We start from the raw sequence: 26,180 nt of genomic DNA, 5'->3' as shown, positions 1-26,180 counted from the left end.
TAACAATTGTGCGAGGCTCAGCTGCCCCCACTGCGTACTGGACAGGCGTCCTGGTGAAGCGAGCCAGGACCGAAAACAGCGGAGGAGGCTATGAAGGGAGAGCCTCCCCCTCCCCAGAGACAAGCGCTATCAGCAGTTTCTTCTGTGCGTTTTTTTCAGAAATGTCTACTCACATGTCAGCATTAACTTACGCAATTCTGGTCTCGGTTTAATTGTTACATATTGTGGGGTCTCAGACAGCTTTGTCAGTACCTGCCCACCTCTTTCATCCTTCACGGCGACGTCTTGTTCTGTCGTGTGGGCATCCCAGACCCCTGTTGATGACTGCCTAGTTTTCAGTGTGGAATCACTAGGCCAGCCCCACTGTCCTGTGCTCTGTGTGCACCTGTGTGGGTGTCCGGGGTCAGTGCTGATGGACACACCCACTGGCCTCCGAGGGCTGTGCCGTTTACATCCCCCAGCCTCTGAACACCTGCTCCTAGGCCACCCAGCCGACAGTGGGTCATCGTCAGACAGATGGGAAAGGGATGGCTTGTCATTTTAACTTGCTCCTTTTAAATTCTGAGGCTGGAGAATACCTTTTCATGTGGCATTTGGGTGCGTGTGTTTCTTCTCTACACTGCCTGTGTGTTGCCTGTTTTTCTACTGTGATATTTCTTGTCTTACTGCTGATTTGTAAGATTCTCTTTGGTTTTCAGGAAAGTTAGCCTTGTTTTCATTGGTCTTGCAGATTACTTTGTTGTCTTGTGGGTTTTTGTTTATGGTACTATTTATATAGAGTGAAGCTTAAAAGCTTTGTTTTGCTAAATTTATTCAGTACATAGTCACGCATAATTTTTATTTATACGGATAGCTATAAACTTTAAATCATGAAGTTGTTTGTAAATGCGTATAAAGTTAAAAAGAAAGACACTTAATTGCAAATGCTTTCTGGCTAGGCATGTTCGAATCCACACTGGAGAAAAGCCATATAAATGCGATGAATGTGGGAAGAGTTTCACTGTTAAATCTACCCTGGACTGCCATGTGAAGACTCACACAGGTAAGAGCAAACACCTGCACTGTTGGTAGATGCCTTCCGACAGCATTTTGTACTTGTTCCTGTGTATTTTTTTTGCATACATACTTTCAAGATGAAACGAAGCTTAAAAATCAGGAACCATGAAGAAATGAATATGGAGGATTTGTGATTCCCAACATGGAGAAAGGTCCCAGATGTGGCGTTGTAAGTTGTCTCACTCAGAGTTAAATACCTGTGTTAGAAAGATTACCTCTTAGTCTCATTCAGGCCAGAGTTTCAGTTTGTTGAAATTTTGTGAAAACTGGGGATTTCTCAAATCTGATTACACTTACCAGGTAGCAATTCTGTTTCTGTGGGGGGAAAATCTGATAAAGGAAAACAGTTAACGTCCAAATTTCATGGCCATTTTCTTCACCTAATGTGAGGAACTGAAGGTTAATCACCCTAAGTAAAAGGTACGCAAGCTTCGCTTCTTGACTGTGCGCCGTGTGCCCTCGTGGGTGAGGAGGCGGCCCGGGCCTCTGCCCGGTTGGAGTCTGTCCTCACTTGTGAGCCACTTCTCTGACCCGCCCATCCCTCTTGTAGAAAATGGGGCAAACACGAGTACCCTCCCCCCACCCCCCGGTGTAAACTGCCTAGAAAAGTAAAAGTAGCACCTGGTAAACACGGAGTAAATGTTAGCGTCGTCAGGACGCGTAGGATTATGACTATCAAACCAATTTACACTCTGAAGTTCTGGCCGTAAGCAGAATTGGCCAAGGAGAGTACAAGTGGAATTTCACACATAGGCATAAAGTCCTGTGATTCTTTTCTGATGGGTTCGTGTGTGGAATTAGGTAAACAGATACACGAAGTCCTTCAGCTGCCTATTCTACGGACAGTTCTTCTGTTGTTTCCTTAGGATCTGTGCTTGACCCTCCCCTGCAGCCCTGGGTGCTGCCGAGGGTCAGGAGGGACCCGCTTAGTGGCTTTGTGTCCCGGGTCTTGCGTGGTAGCTCACGCGGCAGGTGCCGGCCACCCTAAGGACGCCTCCTGCGCACCAAGCCTCCGTGTGGGCTCCTGGGCGTCAGGACTAGGAAGAGGGTCTCTGGGAAGACACCTTCCAGGGCCCCCCTCAGCTGACTTCTGCGGCCCGAGCAGCGCGAGGGGAGCAGGCGCCGCCAGCCCCAGGGCCCTGCCGCCGCGCCCAGCCCCTCCCGCCGGGCCTTCTTCACCCTGCAGCGCGCGTGTGTTAGAGGACTTGGCGCCCCAGGAGCTGGGCACGTGCGCCCGGAGTGCAGTCTGCCGGGCGGCTTCCACCTGTGCCGGCGGCTCGGGCGCCCCTTTGTCGGCGGAGAAGACCGGTGAGGTGTGAGCTTACGCTTCGTAAAATCAGGGAGCGGAGCCCGAGATGCAGGGCGGGTCCCTGCTTCCGGCAGGGCTTGGTGTGCCTCCGTGTCGTGGAAAGACTGAATTCGGATCCTCGACAGTGAACTTCGCTTACTTTTAAGTTTTCCGGCCACCGGCCCTCCGGAGCGAGGGGATGGTGGACGCAGCGCGGTGGCAGCCAGGCTGCGGGCCGACGGGGGCGACCCGGCCAGCCCGCTGACGCACGGCTTCTTTTCCCAGGTCAGAAGCTCTTCAGCTGCCACGTCTGCAGCAACGCCTTCTCCACCAAGGGGAGCCTGAAGGTCCACATGCGTTTGCACACAGGAGCAAAGCCGTTCAAGTGTCCCCACTGTGAGCTGCGTTTCCGCACGTCCGGGCGGAGGAAGACGCACATGCAGTTTCACTACAAACCGGACCCTAAGAAAGCCAGGAAGCCCGGGCCCCGGGGGCCGCCGGAAGGGCCGCAGCCCGTGAGCGCGCCCCCTCCGCCCTCCTCCGACCCCAGCGTGTTCATCATGAACAGCCCCGTGCTGGCGGGGCAGCTGGACCAGAGTCTGCTGCAGCAGGGCCTGCTGGGCCAGGCCGTCCTTCCCGCCTCCGTGTCCGGTGAGTAGGGCTGACAGGCACCAGGGCCGTGGTCGCCGGGACGGTGGGGGTGGGGTGGGCAGCGCGACCTTCAGCCTCAGGACACTGCCCTTCCTGAGGGTTTCCCGCGAGGTCGCGGGAGGTTGAAGTCCCGACTTCCAGACGCAGCTGCCTTTCCGTTTCCCATTCTTTCTAACGTCACTTCTGCATTTCAGGCTTCAGCTCTTTATTTAGTTTGGTGGGCTTAAACCTGTTTCTTTTTTAGTATTCTCACAAACTTAATAGCGAGACGTAATTTATAGCTACCCGTGAACCTTGCTTCTCGTATACGAGTTATCCAATTGCTCTTTGGTCACACAGTATTTGAAAAGCATTGAATTTTAGTCAGTTGGGTGTTTTGTGCACTCACAAGTAACGTAGCAACTGTTAGGAGCTGCTGGACATCCTGAGTGGCCTTCTTTCAGTGTCATGACCCACGGTGCGATTAAAGCGTAATAAGACAAGATAATAGCGTTGTTTTAAACCCTGGGCTCATCGGTGTGATCTCTTGGAGCCTAGTTTCCTGATGTGCTTGAAATGGGTAATATTATTTTCTATTTCACAAGGTTTGTTTTGTGATGATTAAATTAGGTATGTACGTGCCTATGTAAAGTAAATATCAGTATTTGTTAGCTAGGTCATGTCGGTATGTGTTTAGAACGTCTGTATTTAGAAACCCAGTGCGTTTTTCCTGTTGGAGAAAGTGTCTGGTACGCAGTCATTCCTGTTCTTCCTCTGCAGCTGGTGGCGACTGGACAGTGTCTTTGACAGATGGAAGCCTGGCCACCCTCGAGGGCATACAGTTACAGTTGGCTGCTAACTTGGTTGCACCCAGTGTTCAAATCTCTGGGATCGACGCTTCCAGCATTAATAATATCACGCTACAGGTGCGACGCCCACCAGGCTTTTCTGTGCTTTCAGATGGTCTGAGTCACACTCAGCGTGAAATTTCCATCACAACAACCTCTGTGCTTTCAGATTGACCCAAGTGTCCTGCAGCAGACGCTACAGCAGGGTAACCTGCTTGCTCCACAGCCGACCGTGGAGCCCGGCCTGGCCCCGCAGCACAGCTCCCTTCAGACACCAGACAGTACAGTCCCGGCCAGCGTGGTCCTCCAGCCCATCTCAGGCCTGTCCTTGCAGCCCACGGTGACGTCTGCCAACCTGACCATAGGCCCGCTCTCGGAGCAGGATTCCGTGCTGACCACCAGCAGCAGTGGTGAGAGCTGCCGCTTCGGTTGACTGTGACAGCTGGAGTTTCGGCTCGCTGCTGACAGTCACAGATTTGGTCTGGGGACACTGGGATGCTGTTTTCTTCTCTTTATAAAGCTTAACGAATAAATGTCCTAAGAATAAAGTAAGCTTTTCTGACGATAAATGATGTTTAGTCAGTATATGCACAGAGATTGCATTCATGGAACCGGCTTCCTGTTTCCTCATAAGGCTTTTTGTTTGTTTTTAAATGATTTCAGATTAAGGAATTAGAGATGACTGATACTGTATTTTGAATCCTTCTCTTTTTAAAGTAACAGTTGCACTAAAATATTTTAATATGAACAAGGAGGAAATGATTATTTTTTTAAGCCCAGCTTTGTTCTGTTTTATAACGATGACCAGGGACGCAAGACCTCTCTCAGGTGATGACATCACAAGGCCTGGTGTCCACCTCCAGTGGCCCCCACGAGATCACCCTGACCATTAACAACTCGAGCCTGAGCCAGGTGCTGGCGCAGGCTGCCGGGCCCACCGCTGCGTCGTCCTCGGGGTCGCCGCAGGAAATCACCCTGACCATCTCCGGTTAGTCTTAAAATTTTTTAAATCCTTTCACCTGCAGTTTAGGTAACTCTTTCTTGTATCTTTTTCCTGCAAGACTGAGCTTTGCCTAAATCCAGTGCCTCAGGAAGTGTTTGTAATTTATGTGAGAATCATCACCCTGCAGCTCCCATCTGATACCAGGGATTAAACGTGGTGGCTCCTCACGGCACGTCCAGTTTGAGCCAGGTAGCTTCGTCACATATATCTTGTTTAACCAAGAGCAGAAAACCATGGCTTCATAATTCTTACCATGCTCCTTTGAGCTAAAGGAGTCGAATTGGTATAAGTGGTTACACTAGGAGATTACAGATACCTACCCCCCTGACCTTTTCAGAATTCTTCTCAGATTATGCAGAAAATTATGGTAGAACTAGATAAGTGGGTGGAAGACACCCTTTGGCAGCCCAGGCCACCGAGATTGGCAAGCTCATCCTCCATGTGAGTCACCAGCTGATGTGTTCCCTGTTCCAGGCCTGTGATGTTCACGGTCAGCTCTTCCCCGTGTAGAGCATTAATTCTCACAATACGTTCTCATCTGAGTTAGCTTGGAGCGTATTTTACAGGTGCGCTTTGCCCACATGACTCTCAGCTGTGAGCTCTTCACGTTAACCGAGTGGTTCTTACATTTAGCAACAATTTTTTGACCCTTACAGTGCACCAGGTCCTGTTCTAGTAACTTTGACAAATGCTAACTCACTTAAGTCTCATAACAACCTTATGAGATTGTTGTTTTTTAAAGAAAAAAAAAAAGAAAAGAAAAACATTTTGCTGGGGTCAAAATAACCTCCCTGGAGACACAGTATGGCAGTGGCTGGAATACTGGGCTGATAGCCGTGTGAGCGGTCAGTGTAGTTATTACCTCTGTTGCCTGAGATTTCTGCAAAAATCATTATTGGAAAAGAAAGAGTAGTTATTGAGAAGAAAACCAAAAGCTTGCTTTCTTAAGGGGTGTCTTTATTCCTTTCAATTTATGTGAGAAGTTTGAGGAGCTATTCCTGGATGGAGCTTTGCTTCTCAGTGACACGCAGTGGTTTTTAGATGCTAGCAGGCAGCAGAAATTAACTTTGAATTTTATCAAATTCACTAACTCTCTTCTTTTTTATTTAATATATGTGTATTTATATACATATATATATATATTTGAATTTTAATGTTGGAAACATGGAAGAGTTATTTTCAGAAAGCTGTTTTGTTGATGGAATTAACTTTTTTTGCATAATCTCAATATTTGAGGGGTTGTGCTAGTCCTGTACAAAAAACACATAACATATAGTTCGGCAAATGTGTTTTTGTGTTTGTGGCTTGTACTTCTGTTTCTCCTATGTTTTCCTATTATCGATCATTTAGTTATTTTATTGTTAATTTTTAGTGTATTAGGTGAATATAACTGCAATTAAAAAAAAAAAAAAGCTTAAAAGGGTTATCCTAGGAGAAATCTTTGTCAGTTGAGGAAATATAAGGGTTGCCCAAACTCTGGGCTTAAGATTTCTTATTCCTTTACTTCTCATTATTGTGTGTAATGAGAATTGGCTGTGGGGACTACTAACTCAACATTTTCTTATCGCATTCTGAGAAGTCTAGAAAAACTTCTAATTTGTGGTCACCTGTGGAAAGCATCTAGCTGTGCTTTAGAAATGTTTGGTTATTTTGTCGAATGTTCTGTTTTCCATGAATGCATAGAATTATAAATGCTTTTGAATGCTAGAATGCAAATACTACTTCAGTTAAGGTGTACAGACCTTTAGCAATTCCTAAGCTGTTTGGGAAAGAAGTTAAACATTGGGTAAAAGGCGAGGAGGGTCCTCAGTCTCCCCCAGTTGTCGTGTAAGTAAAAGTGCTCTTACCTGATGTCTTCAGTTATTAATAGAAAGCCACGTCAAGCAGAGTGTCAGAAAAACGATGCCTACACGATTTTGAGCATTTATCCGCAGGTCTTTGAAAATGGGTCTGCTCTGCTGGTAGGAGTTCTGCACGTTTTATTTTGCCCACACTTCCACCCCTGTTGCACAGACTCATTCCCCAGTTCTGTTTCTCTAGTGTGGCATGAGGGTGCCGGTGATTATGAAGCTGAGTGCAGCATCCTTTTGTCTTTTGGTTTTCATTGAAACAGCTCGGGTTTTTAATTTTCATGTTCCTCTGTTTCCATACTATCTGATTACATTATACAATTATGCTGTAATGTAAAGGTTACAAGCTAATGAAGCTGACGGAAGCCCATGTCTCTCGGTGGGAGTACATCACGGCGTGCTTGAGCCTGCTGTGCGCGTCCAGAGCGCCGTGGGGCAGTGACCCTCCCGCAGGAGACCTGTAGCGGCCACTGCTGCCGCAAGGGAGGCCTTGGTACCCTCCCTCGTGCCCCTCGATGCTGCAGCTGGGAGTCTACCGTGTTTGGAAGTATTTCCAATTCGGTTTAAGTTTTATTCAACAAAGTGTGTAGCTCTAAGTGCCTAAATTCTGGGTTAAAGTAGAACTCTTAAGACGCACTTAAAAACTTTATAGCTTAAAAAGTGTGAACAGGTAGTTTCATTTTGGGAAATGTATTTCATGGTCTTATTTTCATTTTTTTTTTCTCTTTAAATAGTATTAAAAATGAAATAGCTTTCACTTTTAAAAGGATGTTATTATAAGTTTAACATACTTGCCAGTATGTGAATTAATGTGTTACTCTCAGGTATCACAGTATTAATTTCTATTTAGGTCAAGATCTTATTCAGCACAGTTCTAATGGAAGTAGTGAACTGAACGGAAGCATAAGATTGTCCGCACCTGCAGTCAATAGTCAATCTACGGGTGCCACCTTGACCATAAGCAATGATCAGCTTCTTTCACAGAGTGCAACATTAAACGCTTCAGGTATGCAGCTAACGATCCAGCCACGAGAGGCTTCATAGCATTTCATAGTTATAGGGCTCTGCACCTGGTCAGCGGAGAGAAGCCACCTGTCTTGTTGCGTGACGAGTGTGTCAACTGTGTGTTCTAATACGTTTGATGTGATTCTGTGATGATCAGTGGCTTATGTATAGTTCTAGGACACAGAACTGTCTCGAGTGTTATTAACCTTTTAAGGTCGTTTCCACCTTCTAAAGAACAAAGGTAAATAATCTTATTCAAATATGCAAGGCATTGTGTATGTCTGCAAGTCACAAAGCTGTCCCTGTGTCACCCAGGCGGAAAGTGCCTCTGGCTCATTACTTTGTGCCCTGCGGTGAGAATGTTTGGGCACCAGCTGAATGTAGGATGGCAGAATTAAAAGAAGACATCTTACTAAGGTTTTGAAGTCTAGGCTTTAATAAAAAATAGAGCTCCAGTGAAATAGGTCACAGCTTCATAAGTAAACGTTAACAGTTGAGGATGCCATACCTGTTTGCCTTACCTTGTAGAGATTTCATTACTTTCTTAGCCCTCTTTATTTTCCAGCTCTGTATATCATTTTTTGAGAAAAAAAATTTAATCTTTAGATATGTTTGTACCCCCAGCTAGACTTTTTTTCGTGCTTAATTGAAATGCTTTCTTAGCCAGTAATTCTTCTATTCACTGAAAGACTGTGGTGCATACTGTATGGTAAGAAGTCTACTAAATCTGGGTGTGTCATGTTGGGCAAGGCAACTACGGTCCCCTTGCATTTTGGGTCCTAGAAACGAACAGAGCAGACGTTTATTGAAGAAAGCCGTAAATCAGTGTAGGATGAACGGCAGTAGCGATACATAAAGGGGAGAAGGGCGCCCAGGGAGCACGTCTCAGGGGTGGGGGGTTGACCTGGTCGGGGCGGCCTCCCGAGGCGGGAGCCCTGGCCGTGGGGGGGCATTTCTCCCCCGCGAGCGAGGGCTTGATGGGTCTGCAGATGCCGCAGGGCGGGGACTTGATGAAGTGAAGCAGGCGGGGAGCCGAGACAGCTGCACACAGCGAGGTTCCACTCAGGACCCTGAGGGGCTTTCTGTCCACCCCTCCCCTTTGCTGAAGGGTGAACTGACACCCGGCTGCTTAAGAGCCTGGTTGGAATCACGTGTTGGCGGATCTGGGCAGATGCAAAATCTGGACTTGCGGCCGATGACCGTTTCCACTGTACCACTGCTCTCCGTGTGTTCCCGTCTCTACTTTGCTCTTAGCTCTGTCCCTCCTGCGTCGGTTTGCTTGTTTAATTTTGGGGCTCTAAGAAAATTGTATCCCAGAACTGAATTCTTGTACTTATTAATTTGAAATGAGAGTCTTTTGGTTTTGTTTGCAATTAAGGGGAATTTTGTTTTATATTATAATTGGCTATGAACGCTAGTACTTTCAGGTTATAATTTAGCCTGTAATAGGTAAGACTTCTACAGTATATCATGTACTACTCAAGTTACATAGCAAACTTGTTTCTGCAGCTGTTTCCTGAAAGTCTTAGTTTGTGTCTTTTTGTAAAGGACTAGACACTGTGTTCTTTCTTATCACCTCTGGGGTTCTGATCACCTCTCTCACCCTGCGTGGTGCGCGGTGCGTGTTGCAACGTGAAGATGTGTCTCTTGTGTTTGGCCCGAATGAGTGGTGTCACGCTCTGGTGGGGGTCTCTGTCCTGGAATGCTGGGATGTCAGGCTCTCCCCGCCTCCTGCTTCCCTGAGGAGTAAACTGGCTGTAGGTGGTGGAATCTTACATCTCCTTGGAAGCCCTGCTTCATGTCTGTAGTGAGTCCTGGGCAAATCGATGGAAAGACAAGGAGAGTTTTAGGTGTTTCCCTTTAAATGGAGGGGTGTTTTGCGCTACTTGGTGACCCTGGACGTTCGCTGGTACAGCAGATTACTTAAAGCTGGTGATGTTCTGATCAGAATGGAGAAGGGGATGGAGGGAGAGCCCAGGGACGCAGAGGACTCTGTTCTGGCCACCTGTATTTCTTTAAACCTCTGTCTTCTGTGAGTCAGACAATGGGTGTTCCACCTTGTACATCTGCCTCCACAGATACAGAGTGATGGTCTCACGGGCAGGGGAAGAGCGGTCAGTTGTGTACAGGGCTCCTGTATGCCGTGCACTGATATTTCTTTAAAAACAACACGCAGGCCCCTTTCTTCTGATTTAATTTTTTTTTTCTCTCTTAAGACTTATTGTTGTAGAGCCAGCTGAGAACTTTTCTCTCTTCTTCTTTTTTGATGCTACTTTAGCTTAATTTGGTACCTTATTAAAAAAATTTTTTTCAGGAGTTCCATGATATTAGAAAATAAAAGATGTGCTCATAACTAAAGGACATTTGTTTAATAATGTAGTAGCAGTTATTATAAATACAGGATTAATTTTATATAAGCAACTCAGTTGTATTACGATCTCAAATACCTTTGGCATCTTCGAATAATCCTGAATATAGGAAAAGATTCTTCATACGCTGAACCACTTGATCCTTGACTCTAAGCAGATGTTTTTAGAGAGGTTTTCGTATTCCACTAGTGCTAGTTATAATTAAGTGGCTGATTTCATCTATATCCTGTTGTCAAGAGATTGCATCTTAATGGGCAACATTTATCTTAGAATCAGTCAGCCCCAGGCCGAGCTTCAGGCCACACCAATAAGAACTGGAATTGAAGTGACTTTGAGATTAAACACGCCTCTTCCAAGATGAGCACCAAAATACAAACTTTCGGTGTCACCCGGTGAAAGTCATGTTGCAGGCCCTTGATCACCTGTGGAAAGCATCTGTCTTCTGTGAGTCAGACAATGGGTGTTCCACCTTGTACATCTGCCTCCACAGATACAGAGTGATGGTCTCACGGGCAGGGGACGAGCATGGTGACTGTGCGCCTGGTTGTCGTCGTTAACTCTCTGTGTGAGCAGCGCGTGGTGGGCTGCCAGTTTCTAGGGCAGCTTTTGGGCTCTTTGCGCCTTAGTTGGAAGTAGGCTGTTACCATTTAGGGATTTACAAATAAGTCGATGTGTCCCGATGAGTCAGAATTTCACATCCAGGACGAAAGCATGTGCTTTTGTTCAGATGTGTGATATGGGTTTGAAGGCCATTTCCAGATCCGATCCAGGTAACACCCATGACAAAGGGTTTTCCTAGAACATGGGCACGTATTCTATAAGTACCCTTTCAGAGGCAGAAAATTATTATTAGTAGAGGCTTGAAATTTAGCACAGATTTTTAAGGAATTTAACAGTGTCTTTTTGTTCTTACCTGAGTCCCTTTTTTTTTTTTTTTTGATTTTAGAATACTTTATTTATTTATTTATTTGTTTTAAACATCTTTATTGGAGTATGATTGCTTTACAGTGGTGTGTTAGTTTCTGCTGTACAACAGAGTGAGTCAGCTGTACATATACATATATCCCCATATCTCTTCTCTTTTGCATCTCCCTCCCTCCCACCCTCCCTATCCCACCCCTCTAGGTGGTCACAAAGCACCCAGCTGATCTCCCTGGGCTATGCGGCCGCTTCCCACTAGCTCTCTGTTTTACATTTGGTAGTGTATATATGTCCATGCCACTCTCTCACTTCGTCCCAGCTCACCCTTCCCCCTCCCCGTGTCCTCAGGTCCATTCTCTGCATCTGCATCTTTATTCCTGTCCTGCCCCGAGGTTCTTCAGAACCTTTTTTTTTTTGTTAGATTCCATATATATGCGTTAGCATCATACGGTATTTTTTCTCTTTCTGACTTACTTCACTCTGTACGACAGACTCTAGGTCCATCCACCTCCCTACAAATAACTCAATTTCGTTTCTTTTTATGGCTCAGTAATATTCCATTGTATACATGTGCCACACCTTCTTTATCCATTCATCTGTCCATGTACACTTAGGTTGCTTCCATGTCCTGGCTAAATAGAGCTACAGTGAACATTGTGGTACGTGACTTTTTTTGAATTATGGTTTCCTCAGGGTATATGCCCAGTAGTGGGATTGCTGGGTCATATGGTAGTTCTATTTGTAGTTTTTTAAGGAACCCCCCATACTGTTTGTAGATTTTTTCATGATATGGTCATTCTGACTGGTGTGAGGTGGTACCTCATTATAGTTTTGATTTGCATTTCTCTAATGATTAGTGATGTTGAGCATTTTTTCATGTGTTTGTTGACTGTCTGTATATCTTTGAAGAAATGTCTGTTTAGCTCTTCCGCTCATTTTTTGGGATTGGGTTGTTTGTTTTTTTGATATTGAGCTGCACATGAGCTGCTCGTAAATTTTGGAAATTGGTCCTTTGTCAGTTGCTTCATTTGCAAATATTTTCTCCCATTCTGAGGGTTGTCTTTTGATCTTGCTTATGGTTTCCTTTGCTGTGCAAAAGCTTTGAAGTTTCATTAGGTCCCATTTCTTTATTTTCGTTTTTATTTCCATTTCTCTAGGAGGTGGGTCAATAAGGATCTTGCTGTGATTTATGTCATAGAGTGTGCTGCCTATGTTTTCCTCTGAGAGTTTTATAGTGTCTGGCCTTATGTATAGGTCTTTAATCCATTTTAAGTTTATTTGGGTGTGTGGTGTTAAGGAGTGTTCTAATTTCATTCTTTTACATGTAGCTGTCCAGTTTTCCCAGCACCACTTATTGAAGAGGCTGTCTTTTCTCCATTGTATATTCTTGCCTCCTTTATCAAAGATAAGGTGACCATATGTGCGTGGGTTTATCTCTGGGCTTCCTATCCTGTTCCACTGATCTGTATTTCTGTTTTTGTGCCAGTGCCATACTGTCTTGATTACTGTAGCTTTGTAGTATATTCTGAAGTCGGGAGCCTGATTCTTCCAGCTCCGTTTTTCTTTCTCAAGACTGCTTTGGCTCCTCGGGGTCTTTTGTGTTTCCATACAAATTGTGCATTTTTTTGTTCTAGTTCTGTGAAAAATGCCATTGGTAGTTTGATAGGGATTGCACTGAATCTGTAGATTGCTTTGGGTAGTAGAGTCATTTTCACAATGTTGATTCTTCCCATCCAAGAATATGGTATATCTCTCCATCTCTTTGTATCATCTTTAATTTCTTTCATCAGTGTCTTATAGTTTTCTGCATATAGGTCTTTTGTCTCCTTGGGTAGGTTTATTCCTAGGTATTTTATTCTTTTTGTGGCAGTGGTAAATGGGAGTGCTTCCTTAATTTCTCTTTCAGATTTTTCATCATTGGTGTGTGTAGGAATGCAAGAGATTCTGTGCATTAGTTTTGTATCCTGCTACTTTACCGAATTCATTGATTAGCTCTAGTAGTTCTCTGGTAGCATCTTTAGGATTCTCTGTGTATAGCATCATGTCATCTGCAAACAGTGACAGCTTTACTTCTTCTTTTCCGATTTGGATTCCTTTTATTTCTTTTTCATCTCTGATGGCTGTGGCTAAAAATTTCAAAACTATGTTGAATAATAGTGGTGAGGGTGGGCAACCTTGTCTTGTTCCTGATCTCAGTGGAGATGGTTTCAGTTTGTCACCATTAAGAATGATGTTGGCTGTGGGTTTGTCATATACGGCCTTTTATTATGTTGAGGTAAGTTCCCTCTATGCCAACTTTCTGGAGGGTTTTTATCATAAATGGTGTTGAATTTTGTTGAAAGCTTTCTCTGCATCTACTGAGATGACCATATGGTTTTTCTCCTTCAGTTTGTTAATATGGTGTATCACATTGATTGGTTTGCATATACTGAAGAATCCTTGCATTGCTGGGATAAACCCCACCTGATCATGGTGTATGATCCTTTTTAATGTGCTGTTGGATTCTGTTTGCTAGTATTTCGTGGAGGATTTTTGCATCTATGTTCATCAGTGATATTGGCCTGTAGTTTTCTTTTTTGTGACATCCTTGTCTGGTTTTGGTGTCAGGGTGATGGTGGCCTCATAGAACGAGTTTGGGAGTGTTCCTCCCTCTGCTATATTTTGGAAGAGCTTGAGAAGGATAGGTGTTAGCTCTCCTCTAAATGTTTGGTAGAATTCGCCTGTGAAGCCATCTGGTCCTGGGCTTTTGTTTGCTGGAAGATTTTTAATCACAGTCTCAATTTCTGTGCTTGTGATTGGTCTGTTTATATTTTCTATTTCTTCCTGGTTCAGTCTCGGAAGGTTGTACATTTCTAAGAATGTGTCCATTTCTTCCAGGTTGTCCATTTTATTGGCATAGAGTTGCTTGTAGCAATCTCTCATGATCCTTTGTATTTCTGCAGTGTCAGTTGTTACTTCTCCTTTTCCATTTCTAATTCTATTGATTTGAGTCTTCTCCCTTTTCTTCTTGATGAGTCTGGCTAATGGTTTATCACTTTTGTTTATCTTCTCAAAGAACCAGCTTTCAGTTTTATTGATCTTTGCTATTGGTTCCTTGATTTCTTTTTTGTTTATTTCTGATCTGATCTTTATGATTTCTTTCCTTCTGCTAACTTTGGGGGGTTTTTTTGTTCTTCTTTCTCTTATTCCTTTAGGTGTAAGGTTAGGTTGTTTATTTGCGATGTTTCTTGTTTCTTGAGGTAGGACTGTATTGCTAGAAACTTCCCTCTTGGAACTGGTTTTGCCGCATCCCATAGGTTCTGGGTCGCCGTGTTTTCATTGTCATCTGAGTCCCTTTTTAAGGTAATGTTGATGAATGAATTGAGTTCTGCTTTCAGTGAGAGAAGGATCAGTTCTCTGTTTACTAGTTCTTTGTGAGGTTATTTTGACCTCCGTTTCTCCTAGATTTAAGTACAGTCAGTTACTTACTTCCCAACAGCTCAGAAATGTTAGCGGCCCCTACCAGTGGGAGCACTTTACCATCAGACGCTCTCCCCGCTCTTCCTGGGGGTGAGGCCAGTCAGGGCACCTTTCCTGTTCCCGACTCCCCGCCTCCTCTCACCACTTTTTTGTTAATCTCAAGAAAAAAGTGATCTCACACCTTGTCAGCTTGTTATGAAACCCTCCAAAATTATCAGTAAGTTTTCTTAGAGGCTGTGAAGACGTATCCCCAAAAAGACTGAAAACAGGGTGGGTTTGGTGAACACACAGAACTTGTTAATCCTTTAAAGATTACTCTTTTTGAGTTAGAGTCATGAAGTGAAGTAGGGCTTAGGTGGCTGTGATGTGTCCTAGGGGAATAGAAGAAATAAGAAAAAATAAGTGGGAACTAAAAGTAAGAGTCGACAGTGTTTACTTCAGTACTGAATCTTAATTTTCCTGTTAAGAGTATTTAATTTGAATTTTAAATTATGGCTTCTAGAGCTTTAAGCAAATACTTTCATATGGCTAAGAGCTCTATATTAAACAAATATAATTACAGCTTTTTATTATTTTAATCATTTAATTGCATGCGTAAGAAAATTTTTAAACACAGGTTCTTTTCGACCGTATTGAGACTAGTTCTGCCTGAACTAGGGTCATCCTTCTTGTGGGAAGTCTCTTGAAGTAAGAACATTATTAAAGGTTGCGTCACCACCACACTGTTTGAGTTGAAGTATGAGCTCTGGCCTTCTGTGAAGTTGTTCAGTCTTTTCTCTGAACTTTGTGTCAGGGTTCACCTTAGTTAATGAACTCGCAAGCTCCTGTTTTCTCTTTGCATTCCTTGTGCTGCACGTCCTGGAACCTTCCACTACCTTAACCATCCTCAGAACGTCGGACGTAGTTCACTGGTCGGAAGGGGAGAAGGTCTGTGTCTCCTTAGTTGCAGGAGTTGTGGTGAGGTCTGGAGTCCCGTGGCTACTCCGGGATGATCCCTGAGCCCGTGGGGTGCTCTTGGCCGACGTGGCCCTCACACCACCGTGCTTCTCCCAGCCCGCGCCCTGCGGCCGGCCCCATCCTCTCCTTAGGGTTCTGACTGAACGGCAGCTCGTGGAGCTGCTCCTCGCCAGGTCCTGCAGGGTCCTTCTTGTTCATCCTCACCCCTCCCGATGGCGTCACACCTGCATGCGTTTGCGAGAGTTCGGGTGTGTGGAGGGGATGCCCGGTGAGGAGGTAGCCCGGGTACCTCCGCAGATCCACACTCCCCTCCCGTCCTGGCGGCCGGGCACGCGCGCTGTGCAGACGCGAGCGAGGGGGGGCTGGCGAGGTTCTCGGGAGCCGCGTGGCTGCTTCAGAGCGGAGACTCCCAGCCTCCTAATGGTTGTACTGCTTTTGAAGGTTCCAGGTGTGTGCCGCACAGTGTGGGACTCCGGGAGTGTGGATCTGTGGAGGACGCCAGTTACAAGTAAGTAGCCTGGTTCCCTGTGCCCGACTCGGGCAGACCCAGGTCTCAGCAGAGGACCGCGGGAGTCTCGTGGTGTTTTGTGTTCAGACCTAACTAGGGACTAGTGTTCGGAATTTCTGCTTTAGGTGTCATCTTGGGGTCGCTAGCACCTGGAACGGTGGCTGACGCAAGTGGGTGATAAGTCACGTTTGCTAGATGAATGGAAGGACAGCTTGTGAGAATTGTGCGTGCGTGTGTGTACACGTGCATGTGCATGTGTGTTATGCTTACAAGTAAAAACTTTAAACAGTTGTGTTTTGTTGGTGCCCGCCACAGGACTTTGATAATACCATGCTACGCCCATTTCGTTTGCCAGTAGGTGCATGAGTTTCAGTGTTGTGGAAGAGAAGGCCTTCCTTTCTTTGCCCGATCTGTCCCAGACGTCTTCCTTTCTGTTATATCGTTAGCTACAAGGGGAAAATATTATAGTGTTTTGTTTTGTTCTCCAAAGAAAATTAAGGTGTCCTGCAGGATAAATTAGTATTTAAAGGATTGCATGAGGTTGATTTTGATTGCCTGTGTTTCAGAATAGGTGAACGGAAGCAGAGTTGACAGATGTTACACTGTGGAGCTGGTTGTCGCTCAGTGGGTCCCGTTTCATTCCTCTCTCCAGGCTGGTCTCTGGTCCTGGATGAGGACAGTGTCCTGGAAATTCTTGTCTGAGTCTCCTTCTGCACTGGCAGCGGTGACTGGGCCTTAGGGTCACTTTTTCACTCTCTTTTACGGCTTTTTTCTCTGTTTACACTTCAGAAGCAGAGTACATTTACGTGTAAGGACATGTAGATATTTACAGAAGCCTTGCCATAACGTTGGAATCAAAGATACTGTGATTGCCTTCGTGCACTTTCGCAAGCTCAGGCGATGTAAATGCTGATTATGACAGATGCGTTCCTTTATGAAGATTGTCTTCCCGTGCGAATAACATTGGACTTACCTACTTTCCCGTTTTGCCTCTTCTGTAGAACTTAATGCCACAGCTGGAAGCCTGCCTTTGACAACACCCATGTCCCCATCTGCCACATCTGCCCAGAACCTGGTCATGTCCTCATCGGGAGTGGGGGCAGAGGCCAGTGTCACGCTGACCCTGGCTGACACTCAGGGTTTGCTCTCCGGGGGGCTGGACACGGTCACGCTCAACATCGCTTCTCAGGTGAGTTCCTGTGTTCCCCCTGCCCCACGGGGTCGTCCCGGGGAACTTATCACTTTCCTGAGTGTGTGTTCTGAATACGCTCTTTCAAAGCTGAAGTGGTTTTTTTCTGATTAAATTGAAAAAGTAATTTGTTAAAGTGGGGAGTACAAGAAAATCCAGACAATACAGAAAAGCATTTAAAAAAATCCACTACCCAAACGGAACTGCACTTAACGTTTGAGTGTGTCTACGCTTCTAAACCTTTCTATTCATACGTACAGATGCGTATTTTCTAACTTTTACAGAAATGAGCTCACGTATGTATCGTGTGGTGTAAACTTTTCCCCCTCTCATTAATTATATTGTGAATATCTTCCCATCAGTGATTTTAGCAGCGCAGACGTTTGTAACAACTGTACCACCGTTCGTCTTGTAGATGAGTTTACTGAGGGGCACCGCGTTGCATCCAGGGTTTGTTACTAGTAGGGTGGAAATTCTTATGCTCTGCATCACTTATGTTCTTAGATGAATCCCTGCAGGAGATGTGCTGGATAGAAGGGTGTACATTTTAGATAACGCATTGAGCTTAAGATGCCGAAAAACCTTTCACAGCTTAATTAGAAAACTCATGAGAAAGGATGATTAATTACAGTGATGAATCCCTGTAGTAAAGCGCTGCAGGAGTTTCGACAGCGAACCTGTCTGCTGGTCCCTGTCTGTGCGTGTGCCCGGCTGTGCGTGTGCCCGGCTGTGCGTGTCGCTGGCTGTGCGTGTGCCCGGCTGTGCGTGTGCCCGGCTGTGCGTGTCCCTGGCTGTGCGTGTGCCCGGCTGTGCGTGTCACTGGCTGTGAAGAGGCAGGCTGGGCAGCGGAGTAGACAGTCACCTGCTCTCCTGGCTGGAGCCTCGTCTCTGCTCTTGGGCTCTCACTGTGCAGGGAAACGCTGACAGCTGTGGCATCCAGAGCAGGGTCTCTTCTGATCCTGCCACAGGTGCGTGCTGGCTGTTTTGACTGCAGGAAGATGGGTTACCTCTTCTAGGTCCTCGCTCTTTTCCCTTTGTAGAACGGTCACATGTCCTCTGCTCGCTTTGGGCTCACGCCCTGTGAGATCCCCTGCCAGCATGCCCGGCCCTTTCCCCGGGGAACACGTGGGACACTGCATGCGAGGGGCTTCTGTCGCGGCCGACCAGAACGCTCCCTCCCAGGTGATTTTGACTCAGCAGCCTGGGCCCCCTGAGCAGTTGAGGGGTCTACAGAATTCATGTGCACTTGGGGAATGAGAATTATTACAATTTCCACCTCAGTGTAAATGAAATATAGCAAAGAAACAGACTGCAAGTAATAATACAAACCAAAAATAAGTGACTTCTAGATGATGCCATTTTAGCGGATTCAGGTCATCATTTCTGTAAGTATAGCTGATTGTTGAGCATTTATTTTATAAGGCACTTGGTTTTTGAATCCGGGCATTTGCATTAAGAGTACTTGACACGAGCCTTCGGAACACCAGCCGTGAGCTAGTAAATCACGTCGTGTTCAGGATTCTTTTTAATTAAGCTTTTTTATTTTGAGATAATTGTGGATTCGCAGGCAGTTGTAAGAAATAACACAGATCCCGTAGACCCCCTACCCAGTTTCTCCAGTGGTAGCATCTTGTAAAACCAGGGCACCGCACCCTCCAGGTGTTGTCATTGGCACAGTCAGGACGCAGAACACGCCCATCCCCACAAGGATCCCTCAGGTTGCCCTTTTAGCCACATCTGCTTCCCCTTCCCCCTGACAGCTGCTGATCTCTTCTACAGTGTTGTCATTTCAAAACAAAAAGGAATTGTCATTTCCCCTTGATAAACCTGTATGAGCTAAGAGTCTCAAATGTCTTAGCTTTAGTTGGGAATATATGAATTTATTGAGCCAGCCCTTCTTCAGGTGTGTCAGAATTTCTGGCCAGCAGTTGTATTTGTTCTTGATTAATAAAATAAGGAAATGTGAATTTATTAATTTTGATTGACAAATTTGATTAATTTTTCAAAATTGGGTACCAACTGTCTAATCAGAGTGGGGGCCAAAGCCAGCCACAGACACGTAGAAGTGCAGCAGTAACTGCTACTTAAAGATAGCAATATTCAGCCGGCTTCCCTGTGTGGGCGGGCAGTGGGCATGATGCTTTATTAGGGGACATAGGAACTTTTCAGTCCATCCCACGTTTGTGTGAGAAAATTGGACTGATGGATGGAGACACCTAAAATATTATTTCACTCTTTAAAAAATTGCCTATGGAAAGTAAAGAATCTTAATTGAAGCTCTCTTTTTTCTAGAATCTAGATGACCTTGTAAATTTATTTTCTGCCCCATATGTCCCATATTCTACCCCGTTGCCTTTGTTTCCCCATCTGCCTTGGGCGGCGTCTTTGCAGTAAGAAGTGCACCTAAAATCCTCTGGTGGAGGAAGTGTTCACAGCGCCGTCTGGCCCTGCGTTTCATCTCCCCGCCCGCTCCTCGCCTCTGTCCTCCCGGTTGGGGCTCAGCCTGTGTCAGTCCCGTGAGGGCATTGAGCAGCAGGCCTCTCCTTCAGCTTGCAGGCCCCCAGAGACATGGGCCATGTTCTGTGTGGCCGTGTGACCCCTTACCCCTTAGCATCGTGCATTGGTGGGGAGTCTTCAAATCCATGGTTTTGAGTGAGTGTTTTGAGGATGTGTGAAATACACTTAGAATCAGCTTTAATTGTAGCAGTTCGAGTTGTGTTCTTAGTATGGAGCCCGCGTTTGCAGTAGTGTTGGTTCCTTTAGGTTGAACTTCATCTCTGCACTCATTCCCTGCATTGCCCTCACCACATCCATTCTCTCTCTCTGTCTCAGATTCACAGTCAGTTGATAAAGGTGTGCTGGCGTGGCAGTAAGACTCAAAGTAGTTTTTATGTCGATTTTTAAACAAATGTTCTTTATATATGCGTATTTTTTACAAGGTTACTGAGATATAATTTATATATCGTAAAGTTCACCCATGTGTTTAAAGTGTGTGATTTAATGGTCTGTAGTCTATTTGCAGAGCTGTACAACCATCAGCATATCTAATTTTAGAACAGCTCATCACCTGAGAAGAACCCTGGTCCCATTAGCGGTTAGCAGTCACTCCCCAAGTCGCTCCCTCGACCCCAGATCCACCCCACCCCTGCAGGCCTCCCCCAGCCCCTGGCAACCACTGACCCGCTCTCTGTAGATTTGCCGATTCTGGGCGCTTCCCATAAATGGCATCACAAGACGCTGGCCCTTGTGACCGGCCTCCTTGGCTGGCTTGCACACGTTGTAGGCGTGTCGCCACCATTCTGTCTTATTGGTGAATACTGTTCCGTTGTACAGCTGTACCACGTTTTGTCTGTCGGTTCATCAGTTCATGGATAGCGGGGTTCTCTGCCTGTGTGGGCTGTCGTGAATAGTGCAGCTGTACACATTCCTGTACACGGTTTCAAGTGGATGTAGGTTTTCGTTTCTCTGAGCGGAATTGCCGAGTCATATGGTGATTCTGTGGTTAGCGTTTGAGGACCTGCCAGCTTGTTTTCCGAAGTTACTGCACCATAAGAGATCTTTTAAGTTACAACTGGATTTGATCATGTCACAACTTCTAAAGCAGTAATCACCTCTGCCAGGGTCAGCAGTTCCCAGCCTTGCTCACGGACCCCGCTCTCTCGGGCCCTGGGGGTGCGGGCTCGCCCCAGGTCATCCTGGTGAGCCCCACTCCACAGCCGTCGGCAGCCTGTGAAGAAATCGCCTATCAGGTACAGCACACGTTTTATCCACAATCTCTCATAGTTTTCAAAAAACGTAGCTTCAGAAGGGATGGGATGGAGGGTCCTGGGGAGTCCTGCATGGCCGGGCTCGGCGCCAGCCTGAGGAGGTGTGTCTCCCGAGAGACGAGCGGGTGCTGAGCAGGGAGGACCCAGAGGTGGGGGGTTAGCACTGGGTCTCGTTTGTTCCATGATTTTCCAGTAATGCGGAAGTGTAGTTTTAAATCTATCAGTATCTTCTTTATTTGCCCACTGATCAGATTGCACGTGGCCATTTATTTGCCTTTGTTCCTTTTGTAGGATTTCCTGTCATACCTTTGCTGATTCTTTCAAGTCTTGCTACACTTTTTCATAGTATACACGTTCACGTGTGTGTACATGACCTATTTCTCCTTTGACTAGTCCTTTTTCTTAAACGCAGTTTGGCAGCGGGGGTGAGGGTGGACAAACACGTAGTAAATGACAGAGTTCCACATACAAAGGCCTAAAAACTCCTGGAACTTTGCAGAGAAGTAAAGACGAGGGCTGAGGACCTCGCCCGCAGTGGCCACGACAAGTGACCTGGGGGCCGGGTCTGCGGCTGGGGTCCCAGCTGGCGCCGCGCTCCGCTTCCCAGAGCCTGCCCGGTCAGCGTGCTTGAGGCACGCCTGAGCTGCTCGTTGCAGCTGCTCCCACGGGAGGCCAGGAGGCCGGCCGCCTCCCACAGATGACAGCCGAGCTCGGGGGCTGGGTTCGGGGCGGGGCTGCCTGTACCCCTCGCGCCGGTCCCGTCAAGCCGGGATTTCTGACCCACTCCAGGTGACAGACGTGTCTCCTAACCTGGCCCAGGGTGGGCAGCCCGAGAAGGAGGGCCGGCTGCACCAGTGCCTGGAGTGTGGCCGCACCTTCGCCTCGGCCGCCCTGCTGCTGCACCACAGCAAGGAGATGCACGGCCGGGAGCGCATCCACGTCTGCCCCGTGTGCAGGAAGGCCTTCAAGCGCGCCACGCACCTCAAGGTACGCCCCCGCCCCCCTCCCGCCAGCGTCACTGCTCTTCGCTTCAGGTCAGAGGCGCTGCACAGGCCTAGGACTCAGTGGGGTCAGGACTCTTCCTAGTGAGCGACACGGTTCCCGTCTCTTTTCGAGGAAAGGCCCGTGGAGGTGAACATATTTACAGATCACCTTGAGATGCCGTTTCTCCCATCGCGGGGACACGTACGAGAGCTCTGTCGGCACCTATGAGCAGGGCTCTGGAGAGGCAGGAACTTCGTGATGGCTGGCAGGCTGCAGAATTGGTCTGGCGTCCTGCAGGGGAATTAGGCGATACCTAACCACGCGAGAGCGGCTCCCACCATGAGAGTTGGCACAAAGGCATATATGCCCGCCCGAGCTCAGGGTTAGGTCAGCGTTGTTCGTAGCTGCCAGTCATTGGGGACAACCTGAGGGTCCCACTTTGGGACGTCCACACAGTAGAGGAAAGAATGAGGAAGGGTACTGTGATGTGACTTCCAGGACCACCGGTCATGGGGAGTGCCCAGGCCTGTGACTTCCGGGCCAGAGCCCCTCCTCTGCTGCTGCTTAGTTACCAAGAGCACGAGAATCCAGTGGCGCTTGATCGCACAGTGAATCCCACGCTTCCTTTTTCAGGGCCTTTAGAGGAGGTGGTCAGTCAGCAAGCCGGGTTTCTGTTCTCCAGGCCTCCATCTGCCTGGCACCTCTCGCCTCTTTTTCTACTGTTTTCTGAGATGAGAAGCCCCAGCATTAATGTGTTCTGAAAAGAGGACTCCGTGTTCGTTTTTAAAAGCAAAACACTGACTGTCCAACGAAGTCTTCTTGCAGAGGCTGCAGCCCGAGGTCGGCGAGGTCGGCGAGGTTGGCGAGCACTCCTTATGCCTGAGGGGCCCCCAGCCCCGCCCGACCTCTGTGTGCCTCTGCCTCTGCCACTTAGAGCCTCTGTGCTCCTGGTCGGGTCACGTACGGTCTGCAGCTTCAGTTTCCTGCTTTATAAAATAAGGGTGTTGATACTTACATTTTAGGGTTAGTTTGAGGAATATAAAGCACTTAAGGCCTGCACTGAGCTCTTAGTAGACAGTACAGAAATTATAACTATACTAACGTTACAGCCTGATAGAGAAAAAATCCTTTTGAAGAGGGAAAAGAATAAAAATGGTTCAAGAAAATTTAAGATGTTTAAAATCGTATATGTTACTATATATAGACATAACTCTTCCATAAACATCTACAGTTTGAAATACTAAATCTGGCCTTTTAATACTTATAAGTTACTTTCTCTTGATGACCTTCAGAAATCTGGAATTTTAAAAAAATTACATTGTGCCAGAAAAATAAGAAAGTGCCCGTCACACCCACATGCAGTATATGACGGGACTGTGTCGGGGGACACGGGCGCAACTGAAAGAGTTCCTAGGGGCCAAAGCTGCAGCAGCCGGGGCAAGAAAACAAAGTAGAATTGGATTATAGCCCACAGTGCAAAACCTCCATGGTCGTTACTGGTGGAAACGTGATCGACTGAACAGGCTAGTCTCCCGTGCAGAAGAATCCCGAGTAGCCCCTGTGGACGCTGCCCCCAAGAGGGGGTGGCCCCACTCCATAGGGGCGAGCGGCAGCAAGGGCACGTGATGGGAGGGGGTAAAAATGGCCGCCCTTCCCTGGAGAAACCTGACAGGTGCTACCTGCGTGATCAGAGTCGGTGCCAGCAGTGATGATATTGTGGGATGGAAATGGCACGGTACTCCCCACGGCCCACACCCCACAGCCCACAACCCTGGTCTGGGGATGAGGAAAACATCAGACACCTCTCAGTTGAGGGACATCCTGCAAAATATCCAGCCGGTCCTCTAACAACTGTCACGGTGGCCGACAGGGAGGGAGGCCGAGACACCACCCCACCCAGATGCAGCCCAGGGGCTCGGGGGGAGCCTGGGTCTCCCATCCACCAGGTACCACCTCCAACTCTGCTCCGGGAACGCCCACGGAGGGTCCCGATCGGAGGCGAGCCTGTGGTCCTCCTCCCACTGACGGGCCTTTCTGCGCCGGTTTTTCCTCTCCTGTTTCAAGTCTGTAAAGTTCTGTTATGATCTTCAGTATTCTTCACATGTGTGTTTGTCTTTACCAGGAGCACATGCAGACGCATCAAGCCGGTCCTTCCTTGAGCTCTCAGAAGCCGAGGGTGTTCCAATGTGACACTTGTGAGAAGGCCTTTGCCAAACCAAGCCAGCTGGAGCGACACAGCCGCATCCACACAGGTGACCGCGCAGCGGGACCCCCACAGCCGTGCTTCGTTCCCCCTCCGCCCCTCCGTCTCCTCGGGACCACGGGCTCGGCCTCCCACCCTCTCTGATCTTCTGTGCACCCCTCCAGGCCTCTATTCACCTGGCAGCCGGGCCAGAGCCCTCAGAGGCTCCCCCTGAGCACCCCCGGCAGAGCCCACCAGACCTCCCTGAGCCCCCGAGGCCCCCCGGCCACGGGGAGGTCTCTCCCCGTATCCAGCTCTCTGTCTGACGCCCACCCTTTTCCTGGTGCTCTCTGGTGGGTCATCGTCTTCCCAGCCCTTCTGTCCCTTTGCCGGCCGTCTCTGACTCACCTTCACACGGATGCCTCCTCCCGAGAGGCCCTGCCCCGCTGGTGCCCCGGCTGGCATGAGGGCCTCCTGTGTGGTCAGCAGGTGCCCGGCAGCCCTCCCCGGCCTGCGGGCCATGTGTCCTCAGGGATGCCCCTTGCCTGTCAGCGCAGACCCGGCGCCCACCGGGTGTCCAGCAAGTAGCTCTTGAGTGAAAAACAACCGTGCAGCTACTTCATAATGTGTTCATTCAAAAGCATAATTAAGAGAAGCGACCACCGTTTGTACTAGCATAGATGCACGTGAAGGGTTTGGCATGTGTGTAAAGTGGGCACCTGTGGCTGTCACTGGGGCCACGTCCCTGCTCACGTGGGTGCCCCATCCTCACTCCGGCTCCTGATGTCTTCAGCTTCCCCTTCCGTCTCCAGAGAATCCCAGCTTCTGAGGGCGGTGTGATCAGAGTGGGCCCGCAGGGCAGTCTCCCTTTTGGTCACTCCCAGTCATCTGACGAGCGACCTAGTTCATCTGTGGCCGTTCGCGTTTCTCAGGCATGACGTCATCATAGTCCTAGGCCCAGAGTTCAGGGCAGGAGACCTTGGGGGCCATTTTTAGGACTCTGCCTGCCCTAGGCGAGCTGCAGGAAGACCTCCTTTGTCGTCGGCTGTGGAGGGACACCTGGGGGGCTGAGGACCCCTGGGGGTGCTGGCACGTGACCCCGAGAGGCAGCGAGGCAGAGCACGTGGGAAAGAACCTTCAAGGCCAGGGGGAAGGGCCGTGCCAGGCCCTGGGGCAGGAAGGGACCCGGTCCCTGGGACTTGGAAGTGGGTGCGTGACAGCGAGGGGTGGCAGGACTGCCAGGGCCGCAGGGGGTGGAAGCAGAGAGAGATGCTGCGTGGGGAGGGCCGGGCTCCGCAGTGTGGCTGTAGGGCGGGCGTTCACCTGGGCAGGCCCCCAGCAGAAGTCACGCGTGGCAACTTTTCCCTCCATTTGTCAGTTTCCACGTCAGCTTGAAAGCAATTCAGTACCATTTGACACATACTGTATAAACCATACTTTAGTCAGTTGGATTTGAGATTCCCATGTCCTTAATGTCTTTTTGCTTTTCTGCTCAAAATGGATTAGAAACATTTTGTTTGAACCATATGTGCTCTACCTTTATTTCTGGGTGCTTCTAGGACTTTCCGTAGCTTTTGATCAAGGTGTCTTTCATGGCTCCCCATGGAGTGGCCTTGCTGGAACCCTGTGGGTTAGCATCCTGAGTGAGGAACGTCCTTAGCCTGCTGTTAAACTCGCATCCCTTCTTCGGAGTTGCTCTGTGCTGTGTGTGCTCGCCGAGCGCCATCTGTCAGGGACGCTGACTGTGCTGCCTGTCCCCAGGGGAGCGGCCATTCCACTGCACCCTCTGCGAGAAGGCCTTCAACCAGAAGAGCGCGCTGCAGGTGCACGTGAAGAAGCACACGGGGGAGCGGCCCTACCGGTGCAGCTACTGCGCCATGGGCTTCACGCAGAAGAGCAACATGAAGCTGCACATGAAGCGGGCCCACAGCTACGCGGGTGAGGCGTCCTGGCTGCACGGCGCGCGCGGCTCTGTGCGCTGAGCCGTCCGAGGGCTTGGCCCTGCGTCCCCGCCTCAGGCTCAGGGTCCGGGTCAGGCGAGTCTGTGCCCTGTGGCTCCGCAGACGGGCCTCCGTGTCCCCGAGCTGACTCCCCCGCATTGGTGCCGGCAGGGCGGGGGCGTCCCTCTGTCCGCCTTGTTTCCCGCGTTGTCCAGGAATGCCCG

At 48.2% G+C, this 26,180-nt stretch overlaps 1 protein-coding gene across 9 annotated transcripts in view; it reads left to right on the top strand.

The window, feature by feature from the left end:
* The window catches only part of ZNF236 (zinc finger protein 236), a 105,145-nt gene that overhangs the window by 75,861 nt on the left and 3,104 nt on the right, over positions 1-26,180 (top strand). For 7 of the 9 annotated variants that reach the window (XM_024754805.1, XM_024754812.1, XM_024754809.1 and 4 more), the window contains 11 exons: positions 939-1,042; positions 2,630-2,995; positions 3,755-3,900; positions 3,992-4,232; positions 4,631-4,810; positions 7,526-7,681; positions 16,896-17,083; positions 20,704-20,832; positions 21,640-21,837; positions 23,957-24,086; positions 25,778-25,954. In XM_024754805.1, the coding sequence (XP_024610573.1) occupies positions 939-1,042; positions 2,630-2,995; positions 3,755-3,900; positions 3,992-4,232; positions 4,631-4,810; positions 7,526-7,681; positions 16,896-17,083; positions 20,704-20,832; positions 21,640-21,837; positions 23,957-24,086; positions 25,778-25,954 (2,015 nt within the window). Of the gene's footprint in view, positions 1-938; positions 1,043-2,629; positions 2,996-3,754; positions 3,901-3,991; positions 4,233-4,630; positions 4,811-7,525; positions 7,682-15,827; positions 15,895-16,895; positions 17,084-20,703; positions 20,833-21,639; positions 21,838-23,956; positions 24,087-25,777; positions 25,955-26,180 lie in introns of those variants that run through there. The other 2 variants (XM_024754807.1, XM_024754811.1) reach the window with 2 other exon arrangements.

The sequence above is a fragment of the Neophocaena asiaeorientalis genome, unplaced genomic scaffold, assembly GCF_003031525.2.
Source record: "Neophocaena asiaeorientalis asiaeorientalis breed wild unplaced genomic scaffold, Neophocaena_asiaeorientalis_V1.1 scaffold124, whole genome shotgun sequence".
NCBI lineage: Eukaryota > Metazoa > Chordata > Mammalia > Artiodactyla > Phocoenidae > Neophocaena > Neophocaena asiaeorientalis.
Note: the sequence above shows the minus strand (reverse complement) of the source record. Positions and strands in the feature narration are given on the sequence as shown.